The 17,064-nt window shown below is 34.5% G+C and overlaps 1 protein-coding gene across 1 annotated transcript; it reads right to left on the reverse strand.

The window, feature by feature from the left end:
- Positions 1-12,928: 12,928 nt before the first annotated feature.
- LOC125150051 (olfactory receptor 13D1-like) lies at positions 12,929-13,870 on the reverse strand. Its single transcript, XM_047829367.1, has one exon. The coding sequence runs from the start codon at positions 13,865-13,867 to the stop codon at positions 12,929-12,931; it is 939 nt and encodes a 312-aa protein (XP_047685323.1). The 5' UTR covers positions 13,868-13,870.
- Positions 13,871-17,064: the final 3,194 nt, after the last annotated feature.

Genomic DNA, 17,064 nt, shown 5'->3' on the forward strand with positions numbered 1-17,064 from the left:
TCATTTATTCAACACATTCTATGCCACATTTACTGTGATGTGTAATAGGGTTCTCATTGTGAGTACTAGACTTTCAAAATTGACACTGGATACAGAATACTTATGATAGTTATTTTATGCTTTTAAGAAACAAATAATGTGCTCTATAATATGTTCCAGTGTGAAAAAGTTATGGAACACTTTGCAAATTATTTTATCAAACTAAAATTGCCTTTTTACCCAAAACTGTCAGAGTAAAACTATGGTCAATCTCAATTATGAATGCATATGTAAAGAATAAAAAGTGTATCCAAACTCACAAAACAGCCCTCAATAAATATAAATGAATTGAGATCATACTATGCATACTTTCAGATCACAGTGCTATGAAGCTTGAAATCAACCACAGGAAAAATTTTGGAAAACCTCCAAATACATGGAGGTTAAAGAACATTCTACTAAAGAATGAATGGGTCAACCAGGCAATTAAATAAGAAATTAAAAAAATATATGGAAACAAATGAAAATGAAAACACAACAGTCCAAACCTTTTGGGATGCAGCAAAGGCAGTCCTAAGAGGAAAATACATTGCATTCCAGGCCTGTCTAAAGAAACAAGAAAAATCCCAAGTACAAAATCTAACAGCACACCTAAAGGAACTAGAAGCAGAACAGCAAAGAAACCCCAAACCCAGCAGAGGGAGAGAAATAGTAAAGATCTGAGCAGAAATAAACAATATAGAATCCTCCCCACCCCCCCCAAATAACAGAACAGATTAATGAAACTAAGAGTTGGTTTTTTGAAAAAATAAACAAAATTGGTAAATCCAGGCTTCTCAAAAAGAAAAGAGAAAGGGCCCAAATGTATAAAATCACAAATGAAAATGGATTTATTACCACCAATCCCTCAGAAATATGAGCAATTATCAGGGAATACTATGAAAAATTATATGCCAACAAACTGGACAACCTGGAAGAAATGGACAAATTCCTAAACACCCACACACTACCAAAACTCAAACGGGAAGAAATAGAAAATTTGAACAGACCCATAACTAGTGAAGAAATTGAATCGGTTATCAAAAATCTCCCAACAAATAAGAGTCCTGGACCAGATGGCTTCCCTGCAGAATTCTACCAGACATTTAAATCAGAGTTAATACCTATCCTTCTCAAGCTGTTCCAAAAAATAGAAATGGAAGGAAAACATCCAGACTCATTCTGCGAAGCCAGTATTACTTTGATTCCCAAACCAGAGACCCAGCAAAAAAGGAGAATTACAGGCCATTGTTCCTGATAAATATGGATGCAAAAATTCTCAAGATATTAGCAAATTGAATTCAGTAGCATATAAAAAGAATTATTTACCATGATCAAGTGGGATTCATTCCTGGACTGCAGGGCTGGTTCAACATTGGCAAATCAATCAATGTGATACATCACATTAATAAAAGAAAGGATAAGAACCTGTCAATAGATGCAGAAAAAGCATTTGACAAAATTCAGCATCCTTTCTTAATAAAAACCCTCAAGAAAGTGGGGATAGAAGGAACATACTTAAACATCATAAAAAGTGTATCCAAGCTACATACTAAAATGATGACATTTATTTTTATTAAAGCATGAAATTGTAAATTAATGCTTGGAAATTGAAAAATAGAATATTGTCATCTAAATAGATGCCTAAAGCAATGATAGAACATAACATTGATTCTTGATAAAACCTCTTAGTAGTCTAGACCTAGGGGGATAAATCATTAAGATGATAAAGATTATCTTTCTTAAACCATCGGTCAACATAATTTCAAATGGTGAGACTCTGGAGATATTTTCCTAAAAGTCATTCAAAGATGCATTATTATTATTATTACTTAACATCCCCCCATCCAACAATAGAATAGAAAAAAATAAATGGCATTGCATGTAATATCATATATCAATTCAATCATGCTTTAGTAGGTGTTACAATTTTTTTCGTCTAGGGTGCTGCCATTCTAGTATGTTGTGGTTATTGTATACACATGAGAGTACATAATGGCACATGTAATATCACCAGTGCAAATTATAGTCTTGAAGAAGAGTTAAGGATAAGGGACAATGCTCATGATATAATATTACATGAAGAAAAATAATTTCTTTAATAATACAAATGGCTATATGTATATATATACATACACACACACAATTTTAACAGGTTTCTTCTGTAATATGGGAATTGGGGCATTAATAATTTTCTTTATCTTTTCCAAAGAATTCTTAACCTATGTTTTATGGGTATAAATATCAGAAATAATACTTCAAATTTTTCTTAGAAGGGAATAGTTCCTCATACATCCAGAGATTTGCCCCAGTTTTCTTTGAAACTCAAGTAGGAAATAAAATAGTCAATGGACAGGAAATTGGACAGGGGCTTTATGTTACAGAGACTAATTTAATGCCCTTTAGTGTTCCAAGTTCAATCTCATACATCCACCATCAACAGACATATTGACTTAAGTTTGCAAAAGGATTCTAGAACTAACCATTTAAATGTGACCAAGCTTAGTAGTGCAGAAAGGATGCAGTATAAAGAATCCAACAGAATCACAAGAAAAGGAGGAGAGATACCTGGTGGGTAGGAAGGAGCATAAGAAAACATCAGGAACTTCTGTTACCTATGCTTTTTTCTTTCTTCCCTGAAGTGGTAGAATTTCAGTTTCTTTTTCTCCAGGTTTTGTTCATCTTATTCCAAAGGCCTGCTCATTAGATATGTCCCCATTGGGCATCACCTATGGAAAGAAAGGAAACTCTGCTTGAGGATTATGGATTGTGAAGCATTCACCCTTTTTATCCCCATGTTTACCAATAGAAGAGAAGAGTAGTTTGTAAAGCTCAAGTACTTACCTATGCTCCCTGATTTTAACTCAAGGAACTTTTTGAAGCATAGTATGGCACACTCACATGGAAGATTTCCTTCAGAAGAAAATTTCAGCACTAAATATTACATCTGTATCCTGTATCCAGTTTTTCCTACTGTTTATGAAGCACCTTTGTTCTGTATAGTACAACATCTCTGACAGGAGATCCCAAATGCTTGCTCAAATAAATGACCTAGGAGCTCTGAAAGGTGTTGATAATAAGCAATACTGGGTGAGTTAGAAATAGGTCCTCTTCTCCACTTTCAGTATGGTCTTGAGAATTATCCTGAGGTTTTTTTTTTTTCTACTAACATTACTGTGTGGGTACCAAATACAATTCTCTGTCACTGGTAGCACAGCTGAAGCTTTAAGCTCTTATTTTGTAGGAGCCCTTGTCTGACCCGTAGACTCACTTCTGGGATTGATTAGAACATGCTATCTAATAATTTCTAGGCTTGTGCCATGGGAGCCTACCATGCACCAAGTCCTTTTATACTCTTTTGTTCTTATTGCTAGTAAGTTATCTTTATGGAAAGTACTATATTTTATTTTATTTACTATTTTTTAATGTTTATTTATTTTTGACACAGAGAGAGAGAAGAGCATGAGCGGGGGCGGGGCAGAGAGAGGGAGACACAGAATCTGAAGCAGGCTCCAGTCTCTGAGCTGTCAGCACAGCTGACAGCAGGGCTCGAAGTCACAGACCGCAAAATCATGACCTGAGCTGAAGTCGGTCACTCAACCGACTGAGCCACCCAGGTGCCCCCCCCCAAATAGTACTTTAATTGTAAGAACATTTGTCTTAGAGTCAGGAGGCCTAGAGTTCAGTCTTGACTCTGTGGCTTAATAGTTGCACAGACCTTGAGTAAGAAACTTAACTTACACATGATATAAAATGAGGTAACATTACTTTGTAGAGTTTTTGTGAGAATTAACATAACATACTTAGAAGGTCTCAGTACAGAGGGAGTGCACAATACATGTTAGTTTAATCTGAACTCTTAGGCTGCTGTTTAAAAATTTTTTTCCATGGTGAGTAAAAACAGCTAAAGTGATGTTATAAGTATCCAAGATATTTCCTTCCCCCAACAGTATCTCATTTCCCAAGATTTTCACTGTTTTATTAAAAACTTTTCAAATAAAATAAATGGTTCAGAATTCCCAACTCCCATGTTTTCTCTCTTTTCTGAAAAAAACTCTTCCCAACTCTGCTTACGTCTACCTCATTTAATCATCAGTGTAGGATCCTCAGATTCTCCATTCACAGTAGATAGTGTGGTTTATTGGGACTACAGTCTTCAAAACGAGGAAGCCATTTTTGGATACAAGCATGGATCTCTCTAGTCAGCATTCCCTTTCTCCAGTGTTTCACTATTTTCTGTCTACACACAGAAGTTGCTGCTGCTATTCCTATTTAGATTAGATAGAATCTTAGCTGTCTTCTCTTAGGGCTATAGTCCTGCCCTTAGAACCCACAGAGAAGTATCCCACAGTTCCAGATGATTGCTAGTAGTGGTAAGGGGGCAGATCAAAAATAAAGCTTTTGTCTCCAATGGAAATTCATGTTATTAATTTGTGTCGGTAGTAAGTCAGTCTGCCACAGAGGTACTCTAACCTCTAGGCCCTAAACATTTCCAGAGGGCACACCGGTGGCTGTGGTAGCCAATTTAAATTCTCCTCTGTTTTCTTCTAAGAGACTCTGTAATCCCAGAAGTGATTTAAAGTTGAACTTTTAAATCTTGCTGAAGATAATAACTTTTAGATACATTAGAAATAATGTGCCAAAGACCTAAATTGTACCTTACAAAGAAATTTTCTTCTCTTAGTTAATTTTTTCCCCCTGATTATAGAAATGATACCTATTCATTGTGGGAAGTTTGGGAAATTAAGAAAAGCCTAATGGATAAGATAAGTGCACAATTTTGGAGAAAACTTGGTATTTTGATTACTTTTATGCATATATGACATACAGTGAAAATGTGAGAACACATTTCGTTTCCTGTTTTATAACTTGCTGTTTAAAATTAATGTATGTGGCACAAAAACAGACACATAGACCAATGGAATAGAATAGAAACCCCAGAACTAGACCCTCAAACGTATGGCCAACTCATCTTTGACAAAACAGGAAAGAACATTCAATGGAAAAAAGACAGCCTCTTTAACAAATGGTGCTGGGAGAACTGGACAGCAACATGCAGAAGGTTGAAACTAGACCACTTTCTCACACCATTCACAAAAATAAACTCAAAATGGATAAAGGACCTAAATGTGAGACAGGAAACCATCAAAACCTTAGAGGAGAAAGCAGGAAAAGACTTCTCTGACCTCAGCCGTAGCAATCTCTTACTTGACACATCCCCAAAGGCAAGGGAATTAAAAGCAAAAGTGAATTACTGGGACCTTATGAAGTTAAAAAGCTTCTGCACAGCAAAGGAAACAACCAACAAAACTAAAAGGCAACCAACGGAATGGGAAAAGATATTCGCAAATGACATATCGGACAAAGGGCTAGTATCCAAAATCTATAAAGAGCTCACCAAACTCCACACCCGAAAAACAAATAACCCAGTGAAGAAATGGGCAGAAAACATGAATAGACACTTCTCTAAAGAAGACATCCGGATGGCCAACAGGCACATGAAAAGATGTTCAGCGTCGCTCCTTATCAGGGAAATACAAATCAAAACCACACTCAGGTATCACCTCACGCCAGTCAGAGTGGCCAAAATGAACAAATCAGGAGACTATAGATGCTGGCGAGGATGTGGAGAAACGGGAACCCTCTTGCACTGTTGGTGGGAATGCAAAGTGGTGCAGCCACTCTGGAAAGCAGTGTGGAGGTTCCTCAGAAAATTAAAAATAGACCTACCCTACGACCCAGCAATAGCACTGCTAGGAATTTACCCAAGGGATACAGGAGTACTGATGCATAGGGGCACTTGTACCCCAATGTTCATAGCATCACTCCCAACAATAGCCAAATTATGGAAAGAGCCTAAATGTCCATCAACTGATGAATGGATAAAGAAATTGTGGTTTATATACACAATGGAGTACTACGTGGCAATGAGAAAAAATGAAACATGGCCTTTTGTAGCAACGTGGATGGAACTGGAGAGTGTGATGCTAAGTGAAATAAGCCATACAGAGAAAGACAGATACCATATGGTTTCACTCTTATGTGGATCCTGAGAAACTTAACAGGAACCCATGGGGGAGGGGAAGGAAAAAAAAAAAAAAAGAGGTTAGAGTGGGAGAGAGCCAAAGCATAAGAGACTGTTAAAAACTGAGAACAAACTGAGGGTTGATGGGGGGTGGGAGGGAGGAGAGGGTGGGTGATGGGTATTGAGGAGGGCACCTTTTGGGATGAGCACTGGGTGTTGTATGGAAACCAATTTGTCAATAAATTTCATATATTAAAAAAACATAAAATTAATGTATGTATTTTCTCATTTTATTGGACATTTTTAATGGATATCATAATATTTTTTTACCTGGTAAATGGATGGGGGGGCACATGAAACAAGTGAAAATGAAATTGTTTTTTGTTAGATTCTTGGCAATTTTCCTTTTTTTTTTTTTTTTTTTTGCACAGCTCTTTGAAGGTAGTGACAGTCTTGGAGGATTGTTTATTCTTTGTGAAAGCCAGGTTTAGTGTTTTAATTCTGTCTACATTTATTTTCTTCCAAGCATCACCACAATTGTATAGGCTTTAGTTAGGAGAACACTCAACTTAGCAAGGAGACTAGCTCATCTATAATAATTACACCATGATATAAGGGAATGGAACACATAATTTTAAAAGAGGAACAATCAATTGTACTTCAATTTTATAGCACGTTTCATTTTTTTCTGGATGTTTTATAGTTGTAGATTTTTTTGCATTTAGATATTTAATATGTCTCAAATTTATTTTGGACACAGTGTGGAGGTAGAGTTTTAATCTTTTCTTCAGTACAATTAATTCAGTACCCAGGTACCATTTATTTGATAGTTCATCCATTTTCTCCCTGATAAATAATGCTACTTTATATCAAATGTCAGTTCATTTTGGATATAATAAACTTCTATATATACCTATGGTATTTCTTGATTCTCACCTCTGTTCCTTTGATATACTTGTCTTTACCTGAATCAATACCACACTATCTGATGTACTATAGCTTTATGATCAGCCTTGGTATCTGATATAGTGAATGTGCATTTCTTATTCTGCAGCACAGTTTTGGCTATTCTTGGCTCTACTCTTCCATGAATTTTAGGATCAATGTGACAAATGTAAAAAAATCCTATTTTATTTTGTTTGGAATGATACTGAATTTTTAAAAATTGGGGCAAATGAATATATTTATTTTTAAATTTCCTAACATGAGCAAAATAGAGCTTCACAATTTATTTGGGTTTCCTTTTATGTCCTTCAATAATTTGATATTTTACTATAATTTTATTATCATTTAGTTTTAAATATTTAGGAATTAAAAATATTTTGGAGTTTTTATCAATCTATTTTTAGCCTATTAATCATTTAATAGTACGTTTTCTAATTTTCAGATTAAAAAAACATTTTGGGAGTGGTTATGTTTTTAATATTTATCTCTAATGTTTTTTGTATTGTGGCCAGAGTTGAGATTAGAATATTATTCTTTGGTATTTACTGAGAGTTGCTTCCTTTCCTAATGTTGTATTAGTTTATATATATTTCATTTGGATTTGAAAATATCCTCTCATGTGTTAATGCAAAGTTTCATATAAGTGTGTGTGTGTATATCTTATTGCTTCACTTAAAAGTTTAAGACAGATATTGAATTCTCCCCTTTTTATTGTAGATTTGTCTTTTTCTTGTAATTCTGGTATTATTCATAGTGTTTATATTGAAGCTGTGTGGTAAGATGGATAAAGTTCAGGACTATTTTTTCTTTCTGATATATTCCCTAGTAATGTTTTTTGCTTCAAGTGCTTCTAGCCTAGTTTAATCCAAACAGCGGCTTTCTTTGTGTTAGTGTTTATGTGGTACCTATTTTTCCATCACAATACTTTCCAACTTTCTGTGTTACATTTTAGGAATTTATCTTGTAAATAGAATATAACTGCGTTGGCTGAATTTACTGCTGGGACAAAAGGTGGATTTTAGCATTAGAAAATAGGTTAATGTAATTCTGCACAATATCAGTTGATATGTTCCAACTGGTGCCTTTATAACATTTAATGTGAATATTTATGCTTTTGATTCTTTTATCCTCATTTGGTATTTTTTAAATCTATGCTTTAAATATGTTTTTTTGAACAACTTTCATGACTTCTATTGAATTGATGAAACTTTCTTTGCTCTTTTATTCTCTTAACAGATTTGAAAATTCTGTATCTTATTTCTATTGTTTTTATGAGTTCCCTTATTTTTTTAATGATGCTTGTTTAACATAGTCTCTACTTGATATCTCTGCAGTCCCTCTGAATAGTACAAAGACTTTAAAATGTTTATCTTTGATTTTTAACTCTTGACTTTATCTTCCATGTTGTTGATATTTAAAATGTCATTTTTACTTTGTATTTAAGTTCCCCGAATTGTTGCTTTTTAAAAAAAAATCTAGTGACAATTTGGATTTACCTGCATGTTTACCAATTTCTTTGTTTACTTTGTTTTTGTTTTGTTTTTTCATTTCATACCTTTCAATTGAATACAGTTTTTTCTTTATGGGGTGCTATGTGTGATAAAATGTTAGCCTTTTTCTAAAAGTGTCTTTATTTTGCCTTCTCTCTTGAAAGATAGTTTAGTTTGGTGTAGAATAATAGGTTTTAAGTTATTTTCCATGAACAGTTTGAAGATATTCCATTTCTTTGGGTCTTTATTCTCATTGATGAAATACACATTACATTAAGAGAAATCTGTTTTTCATTATTTTTAAATAACAATAAATATTCTCATAGAAATGGCATCATGCCATTCTTGACTAACATCCATGGTTCCTCATTGGGCACTAATTTACCCCTAGGATTTCCTTAAATAGAACTGTATATACATTCATCAAGTATTGATTTTAGAAAGTTATTTGCCTTATTTAAAAAATTATTATAGATTTGTTAAATATAGATTAAATATACTTGTTATATGTGTTAGAATTTGAGATATACTGTATACTGTATGGAATACTCCAAAGAAAAAATAATGCTTTGAAATTTAAAACTTTGGATCAGAGGCATAAAATTCATATTTAATAATCCTTTCATCACTAATACCAATAGCCTTCATTATATTGACCAAAGTCTCATTCCGTTTTAAAAGCAGTCTTTTGATTTTAGCGTGTATACTCAATTGTATCTTTATTAAAATGCAACTACTATTATGATGTCTGTAACTTTTAACTTCTGACTTTTATAGTCACTATTCCTCCCACATCTGGTGTGAAAATATCAGTAGCATAGGAAAAGAAAACTTCATTTTTCAGCCAGTTTATAGCTTAGATTGAGTTGAAGTTGAACATCTTAATATTTATTAAAATTTCAGATAAGAGATGGCTCTGGGAAATATGAATGTTTATACAACTTGTTTTTTTTTTAAGAATTTACTTGTTTAGTGGGGCGCCTGGGTGGCGCAGTCGGTGAAGCGTCCGACTTCAGCCAGGTCACGATCTCGCGGTCCGTGAGTTCGAGCCCCGCGTTGGGCTCTGGGCTGATGGCTCAGAGCCTGGAGCCTGTTTCCGATTCTGTGTCTCCCTCTTTCTCTGCCCCTCCCCCGTTCATGCTCTGTCTCTTTCTGTCCCAAAAATAAACGTTGAAAAAAAAAATTAAAAAAAAAAAAGAATTTACTTGTTTAGTAGTGTTACAAATTTGAGGCTATTTTTCATGTGGATGTATAGCAGAGATGTATAGCAAAAGCAACTGTGGTGATTTTGCTCCTTTGGGACTTGTGGTAGAATCTGGAGACATTGGTTGTCGCATTTGAGAAGGTTGGGAGCAGAGAGAGCAGTACTACTAGCATCTAGTGTAGAGACAAGGGATACTACTAAACATCCTATATTGTACAGGACAGCTTCCCACAATGGGGAATTATACAGCTCAAAATATTAATAACGTCAAGACTGAGAAACTTTGAAATAGAAGAATGCCATTTCAAAAACCTTTTCATGAACTTAAGGGTATGGAGGAAGGTGAATTAAAGAATAATTAATTGAATTATTGAATAAAAGAATAAATAACTAATAATTGGGTAGAACCCAGTTCCTTTTTTAAAGGTCTTTACAATCTGACATGCCCTGGTGAGCCAGTAGTCCCTCAGAAATAGCTAAAAACAGGAGAAAGAATCATGCAGACAAAACATCCTGCCAAAGATGTTTGCTGTTTTCTTTTTTTCTCATTATCTTTGATTCTGATTTTTATAAATTTCTGATATATTTCTTCCCTGTCCTTTCCTTGTACCCATTTCCCAGGAATAACAATTAAAACTCTGACTACAGATCATATAGAAAATTAAGTTTAATGGGACCATTAAAATTTATTTTAAATTTCTTTCTTGTAGGAGTTGTAAATAACCTGCTGACAAGTTTTGCCTTTTGAAATAGTATTACTTTTTCTTAAATGAAATTTAAGGTAATTTATAAGGACATCACATTTCATTTATTCTCTACCCTTGGCTTAATAAGAGTCTGCATTGTTTCGTTTGTTCAAGAGCTATACCCCTGATAAGTTTCATGTAAAAATTTTCCAACTTTTTATTATGGAAATTTTTAAGCATAAAGGAGGATTGAAAGAATTTTAAAATGAATGCTTATTTATCCACTAAATACTACCATTAAGATTTTATTATACTTGCTTATCGTATCTATGATCCATCCTTCTCTATAGTCTCTAATCTGTCTTATTTTTTAATGCATTTCAAAGAACTTTGTAGACTTCAATATACTTCTCCCTTAGTATGCATATCATTAATGAGAGTTTATTGTTAACTAGAATTAAATATTTAAGTGAAGTTTTTAAATTTAAAATTTATATAAATGCACAAGTAAAATGTACTCAGTTTTGACAAATGTATACACCTGTGTAATCTAAACTCCTATCAAGATGTGTATGAAATCTTGCCATTTGTAACAATGTGGATGGAACTAGAGTGTATTATGCTAAGTGAAATAAGTCATTCAGAGAAAGACAAATATCATATGATTTTACTCATATGTGGAATTTAAGAAACAAAACAGATGAACTTAGGTGAAAGGAAGGAAAAATAAGATAAAATAAGAGAGGGAAGCAAGCCATAAGAGACTCTTAAATACAGAGAACAAATAGAGGGTTGCTGGAGAGGAGGTGGGTGGGGGATAAGCTAAATACGTGATGGGCATTAAGGAGGGTACTTGTTGGGATGAGCACTGGGTGTTATATGTAAGTGATGAATCACTGGGTTCTACTCCTCAAACTAATACTACACTGTGTAAACTAACTTTAATTTAAATAAATTAAAAAAATATATAGAACATTAGAATAACCTTAGAAGACTTCTCTAATGCCTCTTCCAGTCTTTCGCTGTCTCAATTTTCCCCAAATAGCTACCTTTCTAATATTTTAATACCACTGATTAGTTTTACCTTTATTAAAACTTTAATATGTACTCTTTATTATTTAAAGTAAAATCCTTTTCCCCTCTGGGTTTCAATTAGTTTGCACATTGAAACAGCTGTACATAATTAACATATAAAATTTGATGAGTTTGAAGATGAGTATATACTCATAAAACTATTACAGTCTGTGCCACAAACCTATCCACCACCTCCAAGAGTTTCTTCCCACCCTCTTATTTATGATGATTATTATTTTGCAATAAGAACACGTAATGTAAGTATGCTCTTAGAAAAATTTAAAGTATACAGTAACTTAAAGTATTGTTAACTGTTGGTACTATGTTGTACAGTGGGTCTCTAGGACTTATTCAACTTGTATGACTGAAACTTTGCACCCTTTGACTAATAACTCCCTATTTTTCTCTCCTTCCAGTCCCTGGTAACCACCATTCCATTCTCTGCTTCTGAGTTTGACTGTGTCCTCCATAACTAGATGGAGGGAGATATGAGGCAAGAAGATATAACAATTAGGATATATGTGGTTTTATGTGGTAAAGTCTAAAATTAGTTTTGGATAAAATACTAATCTGATTCGTATAAACAAACTGTACAGAGATGAGTCTAATTTTCGCCATCATTGATTTCAGGAGTTAGAATGGCATCGTCAGGCACATTCTCTTTGTCAGCTCTACTTTCTCAGTCTCTCCCACATATTGACAAGGATGACCAGCAGGAGCTCTGGGTTTACATTCTACCCACTGAGAGATCATTACAGAAAGAATAATTTTTTTTCTGACACTGGGGCAGCACTGTTGGATGGTATCTGATGTAGTCTGATTCAGGTCACTTGCTAAACTACAGCAAGCACTGTGACTGAAGGAGTAAACTTTTTAAAAAGTTAATTAATTAATTTTTGGCAAGTCCTGTTTCCATGCTTGCCCTAATTTTCAGAGGGTTGGGACAGGCCCACCGTGTAAAACATGGACTGAGAGTGGGGGACTGTTGGTTTCTCAAGAGAAAGATATTCATAATTTTTCTACATATTGTGCAGATCTGCAAATTGTGTAGAGGTATTATGCAGGGAAGTTGCATAACAAAAGCAACAGATGTCCACTTCAAAGACACTGAGAAAGAAGAGAAAGAAGGAGGAGAAGGGAAATATATGGAGGAGAGAGGTGAGGGGAAGTGAGAAAAGAGAAAGGAGGAGAGGGAGAGAGGGAAAGAGAAATTGAGAGAGATTGAGGTTGAGATATTGATTCATCTTGATGAACAGCATCATGAACTTCATGGGAGCAATTAGCAGACCTGCTTATAGCTGGAAACCCAGCAGATAAGGCACTATTTAGAAGACTTACATAAGCATTTTATGTTGAAAAGAATGAGTCCCAAATTTGGCTTTGCAAACATACAAGCTATCATGATAATAGGTTTTGCAATTTCATCTTTGAATATAAAACACAAGATCCAGTTCTCCACTTAGGATATGACATGCCTTAAGGCCTTTCATGATTTCAGTAAATTCAGGTGTCTGCCTAGGACTTTCTTCACGGCTTCTTTCACTTCTTTATCCTTCATGCTGTAGATGATGGGATTCAACATCGGGGTTACCACTCCATAAGACAGTCCAATGATCTCATCAGAAGTGTTTGTGTCCTTTGACTTGGGCTTCATGTACATAAAAAGGGCTGAACCATGGAAGAAGAAAACCACAGTCAGGTGGGCAGAACAGGTAGAAAAAGCTTTCTTTCTCCCTTCAGCAGAATTAATTCTCAGGATGGAAGAGAGGATAAAAACATAGGAAATGAAAATTAATAGTAGGGGAATCACCAGTAAAACAATATTTGCCACGGTCATGATAAGCACATTGATGGTGATATCTGAACATATGAGTTTAAGAAGAGCCAGGATCTCACAGGTAATATGATCAATGACATTATTCCCACAGAAAGGCAATACCATTGTCAGGACTGTTTGCACTAAGGAGTTTAGGCAGCCTATGATCCAGGACCAAGCAGCCATGTGCACATAAAGCACCCTGTTCATGATGATGGGGTACCTCAGTGGGTTGCAGATGGCCACATACCTATCATAGGCCATCACAGCCAGGAGGATACACTCAGTGGAGCCCAACCCAAGGGAGACAACCATCTGCAGAGCACAGCCAATGAAGGAGATAGATTTTCTCTCAGACTTAAATATGACAAGCATCGGGGGAATGGATGATGATGTGTAGCAGATGTCCAAGAATGAGAGGTTCCCAAGGAAGAAGTACATGGGGGTGTGGAGGCGAGAATCAAATGTGCTGATGACAATGAGGAGGCTATTTCTCAGCAGAATTATCACATGCATGATGAGGCAGAGCACGAACAGAAAAAGCTGGAGCTCTGGGTATTTGGAAAGTCCCACCATAAAGAATTTGGTCATGGTTGAATAATTCCCCATCCTTATGTGTCCATGTCACATTTAGAAAAGGACAAGACTCAGGGAAATTTAAATTTTTAATGTTGTACACCTTCACTTCCAGTATTGTATTTGTTTCTTGAAACACTCCTAGGAAGCAAAAGATGAGGGACATGGTATAAATTTTATTGATGATGGATTGTAAGGCTTTGAGAAATCCAGAACATATGAGGACTACACAGCAGCATTGTCAAGGCTATTAATACTCCAAGAGTTTTACTGGGAAGTGCCAAATAAAATTTATGACAAACTACTTTTAAATTTAGATATATAGGGATGTCTTTATTAATAGAAAATTTTAAATTAAAGCTGTTTTCTGATGAAGCAGGTCTCTATTTAAAAGATTATGTAGATCTAGCACCATATCATTTAACCTGAATATAAGTTCAGTAAACTATTCATTTTAGTAAACTATTCATTTTTGCTATGAGATAGCTCATAGTAAACTGGAAAAAAAGCAATAATTATTTGTTAAGTTGTTCTTCAATTTGACTTGAATAAAATCTGTTAGGTACCTAGAACAGCGGGTAGTTCCAACATTGCATATATATGATATAATCATATTTATTCTATGTAATATAATAATATTAGATGTATATTTACATATATATACAAAGATGAAAGAAGCTTTCTCTCTGTTCAAAAATAGTCCCAGAATCCGGTGGGGGGAGCATTTCTTAGAATTTAGGTCAAAACAAGAGAGAACAGAAAAAATAACGTTACCAGGAACATCAAATCAATCCATCAGGTAGGCCTATCTGAACTTCTTCATTTACCTTTGCTTTCACTTTTTCCATTTCCTCTTCAAATATGGTATCAAGGGAGGGTTTGTTTCTTCATGATCTTCATCTGCAACCCCACAAAAAAACATTTTACTAGGAAAATATAATCTTTGTAAAACAATGTGTGTGTTATGCAACACAACTTTAAGAAAAGTCCTTCAGCTCTTCCTCCAATCATATTGTTACCCCTTGATTCTTCTAATATAGAAATTATGGAGGTACTGCTGACACCCCACATGCTCTGCAATGGCCATGCTATTTCTTTCAGTCTCCCCATAATCCTACACTCTTTCTTCCTTATGCATTTGTACATGTTTTCTTAAGCTAGAAGGGAACCTCCTAACTTAGACATCACCTTTTCTAGGAAAACAATCTCTTTTTGTGAGGAGGATACTCCTTTTATGTATTGTCACAGCATCCTGTACTTAACATCTCTCATAGAATGCTTCATTTATTTATCTATACAACTCAAACTCTGCCTTATGTACTGTGGTAGGTAATAGAGATCCCATTGTGAGAACTTGTTTTTCAAAATGGAAGCTGGATGCAGAAGCTTATGACAGTTATTTTAAGCTTTTAAGAAACAATTTTTGTGCTATATGATATGTTTCAATATGAAAAAATATATGGAACATTTTACAAAAACATTTTATCAAACTAAAATAGCCTGTTATTCTATCAAGGATAGAACAAAACTCTGGATCAATATTACTTATGCATATATAATAATAATAGTAAATAAAGCACATCCAAACTGTATACTAAAGTGATATAATTTATTTCATGAATTAATGAAATTCCAAATTAATAATTGAAAATCTATCAATAAAACACACTAAAGAAGCAGGCAAAAAACCAAAACACACGGTCATCTAACAAGATGCCAAAAAAGCATTTGATAACATACAATACTCATTCTCAGTAAATCCCTTAGATATAGATATGAGAAGATACATAATTAAGATAATAAAGATAATCTCTATCAAATCATTGGGCCACATAATTCAAAATGGTAAAACTCTGTAGTATATTTATAAAAGTAGTCAAAGATTTGTACTGGCACTATTATTATTAACTTTTTTTTTTCTTCTGAATGATCCACCCAGTAGAATAGAGTAAGAGAAATAAATGACATTTCATGTCCTTTCATGATTCCAGTTTGGTTAGAATTTGAACAGTTGCAGCAAGTTTTTCTTTTTCTTTTAGTTCGCTGGAAGTCTGGTTTTTGTTGATTGCGGATCAGTCTGTATTTGTAAGATGACATACCTTCATGTGTTGTACAACCAACTCTTGGAGAACAGTAAAGGGAAAGAAAAATGCTCATGGTGTAATGTTACATTATAATAGGAAATTTCATAACAATATAAGTGATCACATTTTGTATACATGTGGCTGAAAAAGCAGCCACAGCAAAATATTAGTTTTCTCTGAAATGCAGTATTTGGAAGCATTATTAATATTCTTAATTTTTCTAAGTTTTTCCTCATTCTCCAAATTTTCAAAACATGAAGAATATATATTTTATGACTGTAAAAATCAGAAGTATTTAAAAATCCTCAACAATATACTAGCAAAAGAAATCCAGCAATACATTAAAAAAATCATTCACCACCATCAAGTGGAATTTATTCCCAGGATGCAAGGGTGTTTCAATATTCACAAAACAATCAATGCTTTATATCCCATAAATATTAGAAAGGATAAAAACCATATGATAATTTCAATAGACACAGAAAAAGCATTTGACACAGTACCGCCATTTATGATAAATACCCTCAACAAAGTAGGTTTAGAGGGAAAATCCCTTAACTTAATAAAGGCCTTATATGAAAAACCTACAGCTAGCATCATTCTCAATGGGGAAAAGAGAGCTTTTCCCCTAAGGTCAGGAACAAGAAGGTTGTCCACTCTCACCACATTTATTCTACATAGTACTGGAAGTCCTCACCACAGCAATTAGACAACCAAAAATAAAAGACATCCAAATTGGTAAAGAGGAAGTAAAACTTTCACTCTTTGCAGATGACATAATACTATATACAGAAAACCCTAAAAGAGTACATGAACAACTACTAGAACTGATAAGTGAATTCAGTAAAGTCAGAGGATACAAAATCAATGTGCAGAAATCTGTTGCATTAAAAAAAATTGTTTATTTTGATAGAGAGCATGAGCAGGGTAGGGGCAGAGAGAGAGGAGGAGGGAGAGAATCCCAAGAAGGCTCCATGCTGCCAGTGCAGATCCTGACACGAGGCTCAATCTCATGGACTCTGAGATCATAACCTAAGCCAAAATCAAGAGTTGGACACTTAACTGAGCCACCCAGTCTCCCCTGTTGCATTTCTATACACTAATAATGAAGCACCAAAAAGAGAAATTAATAAAACAATCCCATTT

This window comes from Prionailurus viverrinus, chromosome D4 (assembly GCF_022837055.1).
Source record: "Prionailurus viverrinus isolate Anna chromosome D4, UM_Priviv_1.0, whole genome shotgun sequence".
Lineage (NCBI taxonomy): Eukaryota > Metazoa > Chordata > Mammalia > Carnivora > Felidae > Prionailurus > Prionailurus viverrinus.